This window comes from Solanum lycopersicum, chromosome 7 (assembly GCF_036512215.1).
Source record: "Solanum lycopersicum chromosome 7, SLM_r2.1".
Taxonomy (NCBI): Eukaryota; Viridiplantae; Streptophyta; class Magnoliopsida; order Solanales; family Solanaceae; genus Solanum; species Solanum lycopersicum.
In genome coordinates this window covers 7,062,206-7,078,934 of record NC_090806.1, presented here as the reverse complement: position 1 = coordinate 7,078,934, position 16,729 = coordinate 7,062,206, and the positions used below count along the sequence as shown (strand labels likewise).

Below are 16,729 nucleotides of genomic sequence, written 5' to 3'. Positions count from 1 at the left end.
TTGAGCTTGTTATTGCGGATATGTATTTGTTGAAGTATTGTTGTTGAGGATATGTAATTTGTTGAAGTGTTGTTGTTGAGGATATGTAATTTGTCTAAGTGTTGTTGTTGAGCTACATACTATGTAAACTGTGAGCTGTTAGGTTGGGTTGATTTTAATGCAGGTTGTAGTTGTGGAGGTTCGGTTGGGGGTGGTAGGAGTACCCGTATTTTATCCCCTTAGCTTGTGTTTAGAGGTTTACTTGTTGAGTACCGTGTGGTTTGGTACTCACCCCCTGTTTCTACAAATTTTTATAGGTTATGAGCCTGGATTTTTGTTGTACTTGCCATTCTTTTCTTTCCCAAGGCTTCTTGGAGATTTGTGAGGTAGTTGTTTCCATCTCAGCAGACTTTCTTCTCCTTAATTATGATCTTGTTCTATTCTAGAAACAAGTTCATTTGAGACTTGAGTTTTTCTTTTGAATCAATTGTAATACTTTAGAGGCTTGTGGACGTTACTACCAGGTTTTGGGGTTTTTATTAAGTTACTTACACTTTATTTTCGCACTTTATTGTAATGGTTGAGTTTTAGGCTGACTTGTCTTGATGGGATAAGATGAATGCCACCACGTTCACTTTTGAGTCGTGACAACAATACATTAGTTAATTGAGCTAATTAAAAATTTGAAATCACTTATTCTACGTTATTAATCAACCCAAATATTAGCTTTTGGAATCAAATAATTCAGTTCACATTATAAAACATTGATTCGAAGTAAATAATAATATGATTATTCCTAATTTACATAATGTGTGCATGTTAGTGATAATAAAAATTCTGAAACATAAACATTATTAATAATTGGAAAATAATAATATGATTATTTCCTAATTTACATAATGTGTGCATGTTAGTGATAATAAAAATTCTGAAACATAAGCATTATTAATAACAAGTAATATAAATACTTTTAAAACCTAACTAATTTTATTTAATTTTAAATAATTAAAGAATATTTTTAACCATTTCCAGTGCCGTCGCTGTTGCTTTGTTTTTTTGCCTTTACTCTTTTGTCAGTTTCTCGTTTCCTTTTTTTGAGTCGACAATTACGCACACTACACTCCCACACTCAGTCCTTCTCAGTTTCAGTGCCACATACTGTAGATCACACACTCTCTTCTTCCATGGAGTTGCTTCATTCTCCTTCCATTTCTACCTACAAACCTAAACTCAATTACCAAAACCATCTCTTCTCCAGGAGAAACAGTAAACCTGTAGATTTTGAGACTATTCGGAGAAAATCAGTGGTTAATGCTGCTGTTCATAGACTTGCGGCGAAGACTGCGGCGAGTGCGGTGGTTGTGGAGAAATCCACTACGGAACGATGTCGTTTTGAGGTTTTGTCAGGGAAGCCATTGCCGTTTGGTGCTACTGCGACAGATGGTGGTGTGAATTTCGCTGTTTTTTCGAGGAATGCTACTGCTGCTACTCTTTGCTTGATCACTCTTTCCGATTTACCTGAAGTAATTCTACGATTATAAATTTTGTTTTTTGTTGTATATTAGAGTTTTTCCCCTTGTTTCATCGCTTTGATAATAGTAGCTGGTTACACACTTCAATTAAAGGGATGTTTAGCCATGTTTCATTGTGAAATTTGAAAAAAAGAAGAAGGGAGATTTTGTTTTCAAAGTGAAAAATGATATTTGAAAGTCGGAGTTGTGTATGTCTATCAATACGTACTAGAGCTGTTTTTCACTTTTTGTGAGTAATTTGGAGTGACACCACCTATTTGTTGTTTTCAAATTCTTGACACGACACCGGAATTTTATGGCCAAATTTGAGAAAAAAGTAAACTTTTTCATGGCAATTAACATTGTTAAAAAGTGAAATTTTTTCATGGCAACTAACGTTGCTTCTTAGTTCTGCTTCATTCGTATTTATGTTTTCTCTTGATAATTGTAGCTTTCTGGAAGAAATAAGCTATTTAGTTGACTGTTTATTCTGAAGTTCACTTTTTCTTGTAGCACTTTCTTAATCCTTGTTTATAATGAGTTGTTCTCATTGTGACTCGTTAAGGATGGTATTACTGCTATTGATATTAACAGCATATTAGAGTTGCAGGGAAGTATTATTCCATCAAGAAATTCACTTCCCTTACTTTTCTTCTTCTGATTTTTATGTTTCATAATGTATTAGATTGTATAAATAAAAATGCTTGATCTCTAGTGTGTTCTATGATCAACAACTTTTCAAATCAAATCATCAATATCAATTGCTCTTCATTCAGGTTCATTTCATTCCAATACTAAATTATTCCCTCTTTTTAAGAAAAATATGGGGATTTCTATATCTCATACTTATCCTACATGGATCACTAGTTTCATCCTAACTAGTTTGTTTCACTTGTATTGTTCCTTGGCTTCCATTGTGTTCTGCTCGTAGTTAATGGTTAAGTCTGCATTAATTTTGAGGGACTTAGGTCTTCCTATAAGCTTTCCCTCATTTCATTTTAGGCTATGTTGTATGAGTTATTTTACTTTGTAGAGTATGAGATATAGAAGGGCTTATTACGTAAATTCTTCTAAGAGATTTCAATATATTTATGCGAATACTTTTTATGGGATTAATTATAGCATATCAGGAGAAAGCGTATGAATTGTATATTTCAATACACTGTTGCACATCTGATTTGTTTGTCTTGTCAGTTTCTCAACTCTTGTTTACTCTTGCAGAAGAGAGTGACCGAGCAAATTTTCCTGGATCCTCTAGCTAATAAAACTGGAGATGTATGGCATGTGTTCCTTAAGGGAGATTTTGAGAATATGCTATATGGCTACAAATTTGATGGGAAATTCTGTCCTGAAGAAGGACACTACTTTGACTCTTCGCAGATAGTGTTGGATCCTTATGCCAAGGTCAGATAATTATGAAGTAAGAATGTTTTCTGTCAATATAAAGTCTATGCTTTCTTAGTCAGACTATGCTTCGTATTACAAATGACCTCTATTTGTGTATTTATCTATTATGTTCTTTTGTGCTGCACCGAGTCATTTTTGAACTTTCTTGCAGGCTATAGTAAGCAGAGGAGAATATGGTGTATTAGGGCCAGAGGATGATTGTTGGCCCCCAATGGCTGGCATGGTACCTTCTGCTTCTGATCAGGTAACTTAGTCTCTCACTTAGTGTTCAACATAGTCAAATGTATGATCTGGTGCTTTCTATTATTTTGTTTAGTTTTACTTTTCCCCAGCAAACTCTGGAATTGGCCATAAAATGTTGAAATGTCCACAATCATCAAAAAGCATCTTCATGCTTGCCTACCCTAGAGAAAAATAGTGTGTGGAGTCAGTACTGCCAACAACTTAGATGAGTCATACGGATATATGGTTTTGTTTGTTCAACATGTCTGTTTTACTGTTTGATCTTTGTTATTTTCAGTTTGATTGGGAAGGAGATCTACCACTGAAGTTTTCTCAGAGAAATCTGGTAATCTATGAAATGCATGTTCGTGGATTTACAAATCATGAGTCGAGTGAAACAAAATATCCTGGTACTTACCTTGGTGTTGTGGAGAAACTTGATCACTTGAAGGTGAACGCTTGGTTGTTATAATATTATGTGTTATAATCTGTAAGCTTAGCATATGATTGTGTTTTTCAGTAGTGAGTTCCAGCTTAACTGATATTGTTAGATCGAGAACAACTTTTGGATACACCGAAATTTGAGGACATATATGCATCTACATTCATATATTGTATTGCTAGGGTTTTTGGCCCATATTTTTCTCTCTCTATAAATGAATACACGAGAATTATAGTTGTGAGAAGAGACACTTTATTTATCTACTTAGGACCATAACAGTAAAAAATTTATAACTGAAGTGCAAGCAGATACAGCAAAAATCAGAAAAGCATACCCTAGGGAAGGTATCTTCACTTAGGGGTTAAGGCTAGAAAATTAATGACCTATTTGGGGATGATGAGAAGGGGCAGCTACTAGATAGAAGTGAGACCTGTAACTGTTAAAAGAGAGAAGGAATTAAAATCGAGCCTCTTTCCCTAAGGCCATGAGACCTTACCTAGTTGGGTTGCTTCAGATAAATGTAAGCATATAAACGGTGCTTCAGAAAGTCTGAAAATTATGAAAGATATCCAACTATTTTAGAAGTGCAATATCACTGGGGGCATTTAAGAAAACAAATCTGCTTATGGCTGGAGATCTCCTAGATTGATTAACTAGGCCAAAATGCTTTATCAGAAAAAGAAAAGGCTAAAACAATAAAAAAATTAATTATCAATAAAAGAAAAGGCTAAAACAATAAAAAAAATATTGCATAAATATCCCTTTAACTTAGCATCATTTTACATTTATGTCCTCCAACTTTGGTGTGATCAAATATACCCTTAAACTTGTATAAAGTTAAACAAATAGACACACACGTATGTGGCATCCAACATGACAATTTACGTCCAACGTGGTATTCTATATGTATTATACCATGTGTATTATGCCAATTTAAGTGTCTATTTATACACATCCAAGGTTGGAGGGCATATGTGAAATGAGGCCAAGTCAAAGGGCACATTTATGTTTTATGCCTAAAAAGGTAGACTAAAGCATGAGCATCTCAGATCTGCTTCATTTCGGGTGCTATATTAACAAACTCAACAAAATAAAGTAGTACTATGGGGTGTTGTCAAAAGTGAAAAGGGTCAAACCCCAAGGTCTGGTAGGAAAAGCATGAAACTGTGCAAGCTCTATTACTTTCCAATACATTTAACACATCATTTCTTGAATTTCGGAGTTCATTATAGGAAATGTCAGAATCTGACTCTGAAAAGTTGGATAATTGGTTATCTGGTGGCTATGTTAGAGTTTGCCTTAATTTAAGTTGAGAATACTTGATAGCACAGAAGCTTTTATTGCTTGCTGGTAGATTATCTGTGTAAAATTTAAGTGAAAAGTATACAGATTTTCTAATAGAAAATGTATATGAAATGAAAATTTAGGAGTCTTGGAACAGCCATATTTTTTATATTTCTACCTCATTGAATTTAATGGTGGCTTTTCATTAAGTTCATTACATTTCAGATTAATTTGACCATAAAGATTTATTCCATGACTGTCAAATTTCACTTCATTAGATTTTGAAACTTCAGCAGCTTTCCTATATGTGATATAGAATAAATTATTTATTGTGCATCTTAAGAGAATTCCATGTTCTGCAGGAACTTGGTGTCAACTGTATAGAGCTAATGCCCTGTCACGAGTTCAATGAGCTGGAGTACTATAGTTATAACTCTGTATTGGGCGACTACAAGTAAATCCTATCTTCACTTTGCAAAGAGTGACTTTCATGCTTTGAACTTATTGGTCTAGGAACATTATAGAAGTTTAATTTGTAAAACCACACCGGTTATCACACATTTAATATTTGAAATGGAAATGATTAAGAATTTGAATTTCAGGTTCATAACTCTCACTTAGATAAATTACTTGCATTTCAGTTCTAAACATGGTATTCGGATTAGCTTATGTCATGCTTGAGAGATCTTTTAAATTCACAAAATCTTGGAAGAAGATTGTTACATTTTACCTGTCTAGCTTTGCATGTTTAACCTTTTCTGTCAGCAAAGTTACTTTGTCCTTGTCCAAAGAAGTCAGAATAGTCTTAGGTTCAGAAAATAACCTCTTGCTCAGCTACCTAGAAATATTCCAAGTGAATTAGAATGGGGAGGACCATAGATTATATCCCTCTTTGATGATTCAAGTGATGCATGCAGAAGCCTGCTGTTGTGTGGACTATGTTTCTCCACTAGTTTGATTGCTTTGTGACAAAACCAGTCCAGGTAATCATAAGTTGAATGAATGTTCATTTAATACATAAGTGAGGCTGAATCAGTAGACAACAGTGATAGGTGGAGGTTATTTTTTCCTACTTCTTTGGGTACTACAACTTACCCGGTATATTTCCACAAGTGGGGTCTGGGGAGGGTGGGGTGTACGCAGAACTTACCCCTAATGTAACTAACTGATGTTGTTCCCTATTTTGATCATGGGATGGGGTTCTTTATTTTTTTTCTTTTGAAATTAAAGTAATTGATGCTGTTCCAAAACCCAATTATTGACATAATTTTATAGCTAGATTTTGTTAATGTGACAAGTCTATCTCATAAAAGACTGATTAAGAATCTCCTCATGTTTACCATCCAAATACTGCTAGATGGCTCAGAAAGGTAAAAAGTCAAATGGGACAAATTGAAGAGAGATTCTATGAGAAGAGTAGAGAGCATACTTTCGAAAGTCCTATAAGAATAATGTGCAAAGATCGCCAGAATGATCTTGGATGCAGGGATTGTAGACAGTTGATCTGGATGTCTCTTTTCATTGAGCCCATATCTGAGATATGAACCTGATATTTCTGCATAGGATTTAGTGCGAAAGTGATGCTAAGCTCTTATGGTGATAAATTTCAGACACACAATTTAAAATATTTTAGGCTTAATTAGCAATACTACTGAACACAGCATAATTGACATCGAAGCGTTTTCATTGTGTCAAGGCTGATGACTTGATAGTAGGTGCAAAATGCTAATTATATCTCTTTGGTTAGTGGTATATATCCTTGCCAGTATTTGCTTGAAGATAGTAACAACTGCATGAAAAATAGGCAAAACTCAAAAATATTGGTTTCATTATCAATTTTAATCTTATGGGATATTTATCTTTCTAGGTTTAACTTTTGGGGCTATTCTACTGTCAATTTCTTTTCTCCAATGGGAAGATACTCATCTGCTGGTCTAAGTAATTGTGGCCTCGGTGCAATAAACGAATTTAAGTATCTTGTCAAGGAAGCACATAAACGTGGAATCGAGGTGACTCTTACGGGTGAAAACTGCGAGTTTGTTCTCCAAATTTTGGTGTATTCTCTTCTGATTGTTCATTGGCAGGTTATCATGGATGTTGTTTTCAATCACACTGCTGAAGGAAATGAAAATGGTCCCATACTATCATTTAGAGGCATTGACAACAGTGTGTTTTATACGCTAGCTCCTAAGGTATGTTTGTCTTTAACCCATGCACATTTTAGTTTTTTGACTCTTAAAATAAAGTCCAGAGTCTAAGTTGAAGTTCCATGTATGGATTCATTTGCTTTCTCCTCAGAATTTAATCATTTTGTAGTTGCTCCACTATTACAAATTGATTCTTCGGATCATGAAAATATCCTTTTTTTTATTCGAAAATAATTAAACCCTTCAATTGCTTTATGTGAAAACAAAAAAATAATAATCAAAATCCTGCGGTGTGGGATTCTCCACCTTGAGCTTATTATGTTGTCTATAACTCCATATCACACACTTCATCAAAATCATAACAGATGAACTGGTCATATCCTTCTCAAAAAAATCATAACAGACGATTTTTTTTTTAAAAGTTGTAAGGCTTCATTTTTTATGACTGTAAGCACTTTGGTGACGGTAAATGTGGTGCAAATGAGCAGAAACACACTCATCAGCAATGAGCCATGCCTTTCAATCATGTTTCCCTGGTGAAGCACTAAAATGGAGAGATTTGGTTAGTGTCATAAACTGCTGCCCAATGAATAAATTTAAACATAATGTATTATGGCTTCTCACAGAAGTCATACCAAAATACTCATGGGTGCTTGAAATTTGCTGATACTGGCTTCTTTTTGATTGGTGCTTTTCTATAAAGAATAATAACTCACAAGTTACGGAATTCGTGTATATTTTCTTGCTATACTTATTCCGAGGTCGTTATTTTACATTATAGAGAATATGTATCGACAAAAGGTTCTTGAATGTGGACCAAGTTGTATTTTCCCCCCTTTTTTGGATAATGGTATGTGAACAAAGTTGTACTTGGAAAAAGCAATGTATTTTAAACATTAGTAAACATGTTCTTACTTGTAGTTCAATTCGTTAAAAAGGAAAGTCCTATTTGCATGAAGGAATGTAGAGTTATTGTTTTAAAACATGGATTAACTGTATGATTCCTAGATAAAGATATATTTCATGGCTTTACAGGGTGAATTTTACAACTACTCAGGATGTGGAAATACCTTCAACTGTAATAATCCCATTGTACGTCAATTTATAGTGGATTGCTTGAGGTGAGTTAGATTCAAAATGTCATGTGGTGAATGTCAGCGTATTTCCTAGTTGTTGTTGGTCCATGGCAACCATATCCTGCTTAGCCATACGTCAGAAAGATCTCATGGTAAAATAATCATGCAGCAGTTCTCTTAAGACCAGTAAATAAACAAAAAAAAAAGTCCCATAGCCAAGGTCTTAAACTTTTAGATGAGATGTGGCAGCACACAGAGATCCTCCTCTCAACTGGAACTGGCACCGATAGTCATATATTTCTTCAGGCTTGTTTTGAGGAAGCTAATCAGTCCTGCACATAAAGGGTTTGTATTAAAAATTACTCTAAATAAATTGAATGATCTAACACCCAAGGGTGTGTCTGGTGATCAATAAATTGGATTGAGAACCATGAGGTCTCAAGATCAAATCCCAGCGTATGAAAGAACACTAAGTGATTTCTTCCCTCTGTCCGAATCTTGGTGATAAAGTTACCCGGTACCTGTGCTGGTGGGAGGTAGCAGATGCCCTGTGGAATTAGTCAAGGTGCACGCAAGCTGACTCGACATACCACGGTTTATCCAAGAAGAAATTAAAATGACCTATCTTTATCAAGTTAAGTTCCTAGGTTGGATGACTTTACAATTCTGTTTATACCATAGCAAGGAGTAGTATGAAGCATTTTACTAAAGATCATGTATACTGACCTTCCCTTCGTGTACCCTCTGGCTCACTAGGTTTTACATCCTCTCAGGAAACTACTCATCTTTTACTATTTTAGTTTAACTTTTTTTTCTTTAGCAAATATTGTTTTTTAATGAAAATGGAACACAAACACATTTTACCCACTGCTGTTATAATGTCTACGACTTATTTGCTTGACCAGACAATGGTAATTCACATCTCGATTAAATAATATTCTTTTGCAATTGATTGGATTTAACCAGTATTTTGTTGCAATTTGTATCAGTTAACTGAAATTTGAAGGATAGAGCATTTCATGTCTATGAAGGAAATGAAGCTACAAAATAAAATAATTAAGTTAGTTTCAGTGCCTATGTTTTCTGCTTTTTGTTTAAAGAAAACGTCGACTTTTGAAGCATTTATAGCTGAGGTTTCCTTAAACTTTTCACAAGTTGACTAAAGAATATTGTTCTTAGTTCTTCAGTGTGCATCAATTATTTTATCTTGCGTCTGCATCTAATCTTCAGTCTAATATTGTAGTCTAAGTGGGATTTTTTAGATGAACTTCTCTGCTATTTTGAAGTCTCAAATTTCTGTGGTTTTAATGCATGGAGTTACCTGTAAAGTCTATAACCTGCATATGAGTAACAAATTTGGCGCTCTAACCATGAAATGTCCTATATTGATAATAATAGAAAAGGTCTACTTTGATCTCTTGACAGATATTGGGTTACCGAAATGCACGTAGATGGCTTCCGCTTTGATCTTGCTTCTATCCTTACAAGAAGTAGCAGGTACTTATGCCTAGCCTCATAATTCTTTCTGAATGTTGTTGAAAACCAAGCCTTTTCTCTTTGGCTTTTCAGCTCGTGGAATGCTGTAAATGTCTATGGAAATTCAATTGACGGTGACGTGATCACCACAGGCACTCCTCTCACAAGCCCACCTTTGATTGATATGATTAGCAATGATCCAATACTTCGTGGAGTAAAGGTTTTTAAGTTTATTTCTGTGTTCCTCTGAGGAAGTAACTTTTATTCCCCAAAACCCTTGAGAAGGACTTGTATCTTTTACTTTTGCAACTGTGGTGGCCCCTGAGTTTTGCTACGTTCCTTCTCTTTGGGTGATAAGATGCCTAATCTTTCCTCTTTATAACAGCTAATAGCTGAAGCATGGGATTGTGGAGGCCTTTACCAAGTTGGCATGTTTCCGCACTGGGGTATCTGGTCGGAGTGGAACGGAAAGGTCAGTTTGGAGACATTTTTGGTGACTATCTTCATTTCAGGTTGCTCACGTTTAGGGATATGAGAACACAGACATCTGGAAAGATAAACTAATTTATTAGAGGTCATCTCATTTGTTTACTATAGGTTTCATGCATACTAAGTAGAGTTCAGCTGTTTCTTCATGGATTCCTGTCTCATAAGCCGGAACTTCATAATGGTACCATCTAATTTCGTGGTGTCTCGTATGCAAAGAGAGGTGCATGGATAATAACTCTTGAGAGCTAAGTTGCTTTGACTCTCCAAAAATGTTGCCACACATGTCGGATCCTTAAAAACACACTATTTTTGAAGGATTTGATACGCACCGGTCGGCATTTTTCAAGAGTCCGAGCAACATTGCTTGAGGGTAAGCTTCTTGCTCTTGCTCTGTGATTCTGAGCTTCCTGATGCGAAGAGGAAAAGTATTTTATACTCTTTCGGTAGGTTAGAGTGGATTGGACTTGAATAGAGCGAAATGGATATAGAGGATAGCCCCAACTATTTCGGAAATAATTTGACATGCTCTAAAAGAATGAGCAACAATTGAAATTACTTTGTTTCTTTGCACGCAAGTTGAAGACATCTGATATTTTGGGGTGTATTACTTGAGTCAGATACATTTTTCTATTAACTCATTTTATTTTCCCTGTTTTTTAATTAAGGTAAGCAACATTTTTCTATTAACTCATGTAATTTTCATTATCTTTTAAAAATAAGGTAAGTAACTTTTATTAAAGCAAGTACCAAGGTGGTACTGCAAAATAAGAAGTTACTAAATTCCAAAGATCACCATAAAGGAGCTGTTCTCCAAGGCTAATTTCCACTCTTATTATATAGAAATTACAGTCTCATCTATTTGTTATTGAATGTCAGAATTGACGTGATTTTAAGAGTCAATACCTATTATATTCTGTATTCAGTTTTGCAAATCGCTTGGGCATGGCTAGGAATAAAGAACCAATTTAGTTCAAACCCCACGTCTCATGTTAGAGTTTGGCTGCAAAATCTTGGTGACAGCTAGGACGAAAGAAACAATTTATAACCCCATGTTGTAGTTTTGCTGGAAAATCGTAGGAAGTCATGTGATTGCTTTCTGGTGAATTCCTTGCGACCTCAATATTATTTTTGTCTATAAGATGTAGCAGATGAAATAATTCCAACAGTGTCCTGCAACAATTGTCAGACCTTGTGGGGTGGGGGGTGGTCTATGACCCATCAAGGTTGATATTTAAATGGACATTGCTGGCAGATTTCCCTAGGCAAGGCAGTAGATGTTATGATTTTTCTCTCTTCATCTTGTCTATGTAACTTTAGGAGATCACAGCTGTTGTAATTCCCGCCTTCTGCACATCTTATCATTCCATCTGTTGCAACTATTACAATTGTCATCCACTTTTTCTTACTAACTCCTGTATACCCTTATCTGTACAACAACAACAACAAACCCACTGCAGTCTCACAAGTGGGGTCCATGGAGGGCGGGGTGAACACAAACCTTATTACCTTTGTAAGGTAGAAAGGTTATTTCCGATAGACCCTTGGGAAAGAGGACAACATCCCTTGTAATTCCCACCCTTATCTTGTTTTGTATTTCATCAAAAGTTAATTAAGTGTCCTCACAAAATTTCGCACTAGTCAAAAGTTATAACTGTACTCTACTTTTTGGCATGCTTGTTTGAAGTGTTGTATAATTTCACCTCTATTGGAAATAATATTTTGCCCGGTTAAACTAACTGATTGAAATCGAACTCTGAAAGTTCTTATGAAGATCAGATGCATGTATTATATTGCCAAGGTAGCTATGGCACTGAATCCTGTTATATCTACATATCTTAAAATTGTACAAGGATGTATGAAGCCTAGACGTTCATGTGAATTAGTTGGCGTAGTATAAATAAACAGTTCTAACCTTTTCTTGACCAGGTTAGAATCCTTACAGAATTCATCAATGCCTTGAAATTTCTGCATATAGTGGTTTCTGAGGCAAATCTGCCAAATAATTGATATTCCTCTTGCAATACCCAACACAAAGTCACAGAGTTTTTTTTCCAGTCTTCCTAGCTAGTATGATTGCATAAGACCTCAAGGTGAAGGCTGATAAAATCTTATACTTTAGTTGTTGAATGAAAAGTTAAATCTATTAAAGGCCAAGTTAGATACTAGCCAAGAAGGAATAGATTCAGGTGTGTTTTTTATCGTAGGTCTCTGAACATAGGTATCAATGCAAGTGGAAACACATTAATTACAAACTGGAACCATCATTTGATGCAGATTTTTTAACGATTAAGCTTTTGCATATTTTACTTTATTTTTCTGACTATTAGAGTCTCATACAGCTTTTTGCTGGAGAACTCATAGTCGCAGAAGTGGTTAGGGTGGTGATATGGCTGGCCTATAAGCAACTACTTAGTTAACTTATAAAACTTGACTAAAAAGAATAACAGTTTATACTCAACTACTAAGACCATTCCATGTTGGGTGTTATTTTGAGCTTATCAGCTCTGGAGCTGCAGACTTGTTAAAAGTAATATCGGGCATTCAACTGTGAAGCTCTTTAGGTTCGCATCCCCTGTTCTAGCTACATGTCTAATCTACACCATCTGTAAGTTCAGAGCATATCAACTCTGAACTGCACTTTTCCACTACAGTATTTATTCTGTACTTCAATACTCTATTCGAAAGTTACCAAGTGTCTGGAATTTGACATGTAATTAATTGAAATTTGTCCCTTGAAATCAGTGAACACCAAAATGCTATTCTCTGTCAGAACATGACTATCTTCACTAGCCAAACCTCTTCCGAAAATTTCAGGGAGCATTGAGATTTATCCTAACTGAGTTGGATTTGTTATTTTATTTGTGGGAAGATCTAGCTCAAGTATAGATTTGATATAAGTGGGGGTTTCTCTGTAGATCCTTGTTAGTCAGCGGAAAATGCATTTAACCGCAAATACGATAGCAGCCTAGGTGTTACTATTCAGTTAACAACATTGTTTTCTGATTGCTGTCATTTAGGATATTGTTCTCTGTGTATGAATTGGTTGCGGCCTTTCTCTGATGCTTCATGTCTCCTGGACTTTTCCTAATTAACTTTTTCCTTTAAATATATAAAAAGAAAAGGAAATGCTAACCCGCTCTCTTGTGTTTTTTTTTTGTTTTAGTACCGTGACATGGTACGGCAGTTCATCAAAGGCACTGATGGGTTTTCTGGGGCTTTTGCTGAATGCCTTTGTGGAAGCCCAAATCTATACCAGGTATACTACTTTAGAGTAATTTTACCTTGTAGCTGTGGAGCTAGTGATTTCTAAATTCAGTTGGGGATGATTCAGTTCCTTAATAATTGAGCCCTTTGTGTTTATTGGTGTTCAATTAGAAAGGAGGAAGAAAACCATGGAACAGTATAAATTTCGTGTGTGCCCACGATGGTTTTACTTTGGCTGATTTAGTGACATATAACAATAAACACAATTTGGCAAATGGAGAGGACAACAAAGACGGGGAGAATCACAATAATAGTTGGAATTGTGGCGAGGTAAATCACTGTGCACAAATCTATATCTTCTGGATCTTTTCACTTATTTAAGCTGTCTTGAAGCTTGATTTCACACTGTGACAAGCAGATTGCTCTAGTAGTTCAAATGTTATATTTTCCTTTCTGTTGCTCCGAGATTGAGACGATTTATGTGCAACATGGTAGCATCCACATCCATGTGTTAGTGCATTTAGAGGTATCTGTGTTTTCCTTCTGCTCATTCTGTGTAATAATTATTTAGATGTCGTAATTGTTTTTGCCAATATTTTTTCTCGTGGCAGTTCATGTCATCTCTGTGTTTCTTACATTAATATCTGATCTCTGCATGTACTATCTTGTGTGTTGTAATAAATAGCACCAGTTTCTTTTTCTTGTGTAACACTGACATCTTGTTTAAATTTGTAAAAGTAGTTTTACTTGATCTTCTTTTAGCATAATATACTATATACTGAGTGGTGTTTTGTGAATGCAGCAAAAATAGTAATCTGGGTACTTTATTTGATGAGAAGGATCTGAGTATTATTTTAAAGATTTTTAGTTGCTGTTTCCTTGTTAAAATTTCTATTAGTTACTTCAACCAATGAAGTAGTTCTGCAGATTAGATTTATTATAGTTTAGATGCCACTCAACTTCCCTGCTGAGACTTTTTTTTCTTGATAAGTAATGATATACTTCCCTGCTGAGACTAAGGTTTACTTGAAGTGATATTGAAGGGGAAATATGTTTGAAGTTTTCTGCTCTTACTGTCATGTATTAGGTGTAGCTCTAATATTTAATCTTGACTTAATTTATCACATACCATATCTACATGAAGAGGATTCTATGACACTTGCTCAGGTGATTTGATATAATTCTGGTATGAGATGTTCCGGCATGAATATCTTCTTGAGAGTGTGATACAATGTAGAGGGCGGTGAATCCAATGTTTTGGGTGCATCCAAAAGGTTTTAAATGTGGATATCAAGAATTGTGCAGTACCTTACCATGATACTCTGTCCTTTTGTTTTCAGTTATAACAAGTTTACTTCTTCTCTGTAGGAAGGAGAATTTGCAAGTATCTTTGTGAAGAAATTGAGGAAAAGACAAATGCGGAACTTCTTCCTCTGCCTTATGGTTTCCCAAGTTAGTTCAATTCTCCCCTTTTGATGCAATTCAATAGAAAGTAACAAATAAAGCCCTCCCTATGTGTTGATAAACAGTAGGATATCTGATGGTCTTTTGCCCGTTTCTCATTTATTTGTATGGAAACTGATAATTCAACCAAAAATCTTAAGATAAGGAGTGGAACAAGACAATTCATTGCCCTTTCGTTGCTGTTCTATACTTGATATTTGACATTATATAACTCGACACCGGGTTTGCGAGTGTAAGGTGGGTTTAGTAAAGTTTGGTTCTAATACCATAAAAAAGGATCTGAGAATCTAACAAAAAAGTGTAGTAGTCCTAGACCTTTATGTACCCATCTGGTGGGCTTTCTACATGGCTATACCCAACTGTGGTACAATATAACTCAACAATTAACTTAAATTCTAGGATTTGTGAACCTACCTTTTTTGGTTATAATTTCATGCATTTCTTCTTTTTGTAATAGCTGTTCCTACTCGATTTTTGTTTTCTTCTTATAATTAATAATATTTTCCATTTGTGGTTCTTCAGGGTGTCCCCATGATATATATGGGCGATGAATATGGTCACACTAAGGGAGGAAACAACAACACTTATTGCCATGATAATTATGTACTTGTTAACTTCCATTTATACTACTACTTTTCCCAGATGTAGGTCCATTCTTGAGTTCACTGATTGCTACCCCTCTCTGTAGATTAATTACTTCCGTTGGGATAAGAAGGATGAATCTTCATCTGATTTTTTGAGATTTTGCAGCCTCATGACCAATTTCCGCCAGTAAGAATCCATATTGTTTTTTTTCAAATGTCGATACTTCTTTCTCAGCTTCTGAATTTTGTTTGCATGCTTGCAGTGAATGTGAATCACTGGGATTGGATGGTTTCCCTACAGCAGAAAGGCTGCAATGGCATGGTCACACTCCTAGAACTCCAGATTGGTCTGAAACAAGTCGATTCGTTGCATTTACACTGGTATTTCAAGTCTTTTCATTAGGATAGTAGTATCACGTAACTGTCATTTCCTTATCCAGCTTCTGCAAGGAACCTTACTGTCAAAGATATATTCCTATAATCCTAAGTTTCGACTCACTTCTCGAGAGTGAACATCACTAATTTTCAATATTTGACATTTTATGTAATTGTTTTTACTGTGTCTCGTGATTGATTTGTGTGCTTGAATCAACATGCAGGTCGACAAAGTGAAGGGAGAACTATATATTGCCTTCAACGCCAGCCATTTGCCTGTAACGATAACACTTCCAGAAAGGCCTGGTTATCTATGGCAGCCGTTGGTGGACACAGGCAAACCAGCACCATTTGACTTCTTGACAGACGACGTTCCCGAGAGAGACACAGCAGCCAAACAATATTCTCATTTTCTTGACGCGAACCAGTATCCGATGCTCAGTTATTCATCGATTATTCTTTTACTATCATCTGCTGATGATGCATAGTTTTATTCAACAAGTTAGGTGGAGGTAAATCATCTTCAGATTTTGTTATATGCAGTGAGCTAGGTGTTACTTTGTAAATAAAAGTAAGAAGCAGGAGAGAACAGAACTGCAAATGGGATAAAATTTGTGAGGAAGAAGCTGATGATTTATAAGATACAACTTGTATTATAATTGCATTTATATAAAATAAAATACTAGTGAACTTGTCTGAGTGAAATAAAATGTATAGTTGATTTCATAGAGGAATGCTTGGTAAGTAATTAGTTGATTTTCAACAAAGTAATAAGTTTACTATTTTGAATCCGAAGAAATTATAAACTTATGACAAGAAGAAATTTGTTCCGTGCATTGTACGTTTATTTCATACAAATTTGTATAGGTCTAATTTAACGTTGATAATTATTAATTACATTATTCTTTTGTATAAGTTGTTTTGTGCAAATATAACAATGACAATTAATTTTTTTCATTTAATTCTTGTTATTTGTCTGCAAAATAAAAAAAATGTTCAAAAAAATATAAAATTAATTAAGATAATATAGCGTATAGTATGTGATATAGTAATGAACTCTTGCTCTTAA

General features: G+C 35.1%; 1 protein-coding gene across 3 annotated transcripts; it reads left to right on the top strand.

Annotated features, from left to right (window-relative positions):
• Nucleotides 1-1,027: 1,027 nt before the first annotated feature.
• On the top strand, nucleotides 1,028-16,386 carry LOC101249741 (isoamylase 1, chloroplastic). Of its 3 annotated transcripts, none has more exons than XM_010325070.4 (19): nucleotides 1,028-1,502; nucleotides 2,712-2,894; nucleotides 3,049-3,141; nucleotides 3,418-3,570; nucleotides 5,208-5,299; nucleotides 6,713-6,854; nucleotides 6,930-7,037; nucleotides 8,028-8,113; nucleotides 9,494-9,565; nucleotides 9,638-9,764; nucleotides 9,930-10,016; nucleotides 13,197-13,289; nucleotides 13,409-13,567; nucleotides 13,656-13,763; nucleotides 14,606-14,689; nucleotides 15,224-15,304; nucleotides 15,390-15,472; nucleotides 15,549-15,666; nucleotides 15,885-16,386. In XM_010325070.4, the coding sequence occupies exons 1-19, from the start codon at nucleotides 1,164-1,166 to the stop codon at nucleotides 16,146-16,148; spliced, it is 2,472 nt and encodes an 823-aa protein (XP_010323372.1). In that variant the 5' UTR covers nucleotides 1,028-1,163; the 3' UTR covers nucleotides 16,149-16,386. The 3 variants fall into 3 exon arrangements, with proteins under 3 accessions (XP_010323372.1, XP_004242868.1, XP_010323373.1); XM_010325071.4 differs by having other exon boundaries at nucleotides 1,030-1,502; nucleotides 2,712-2,910; XM_004242820.5 differs by lacking the exon at nucleotides 13,656-13,763.
• Nucleotides 16,387-16,729: the final 343 nt, after the last annotated feature.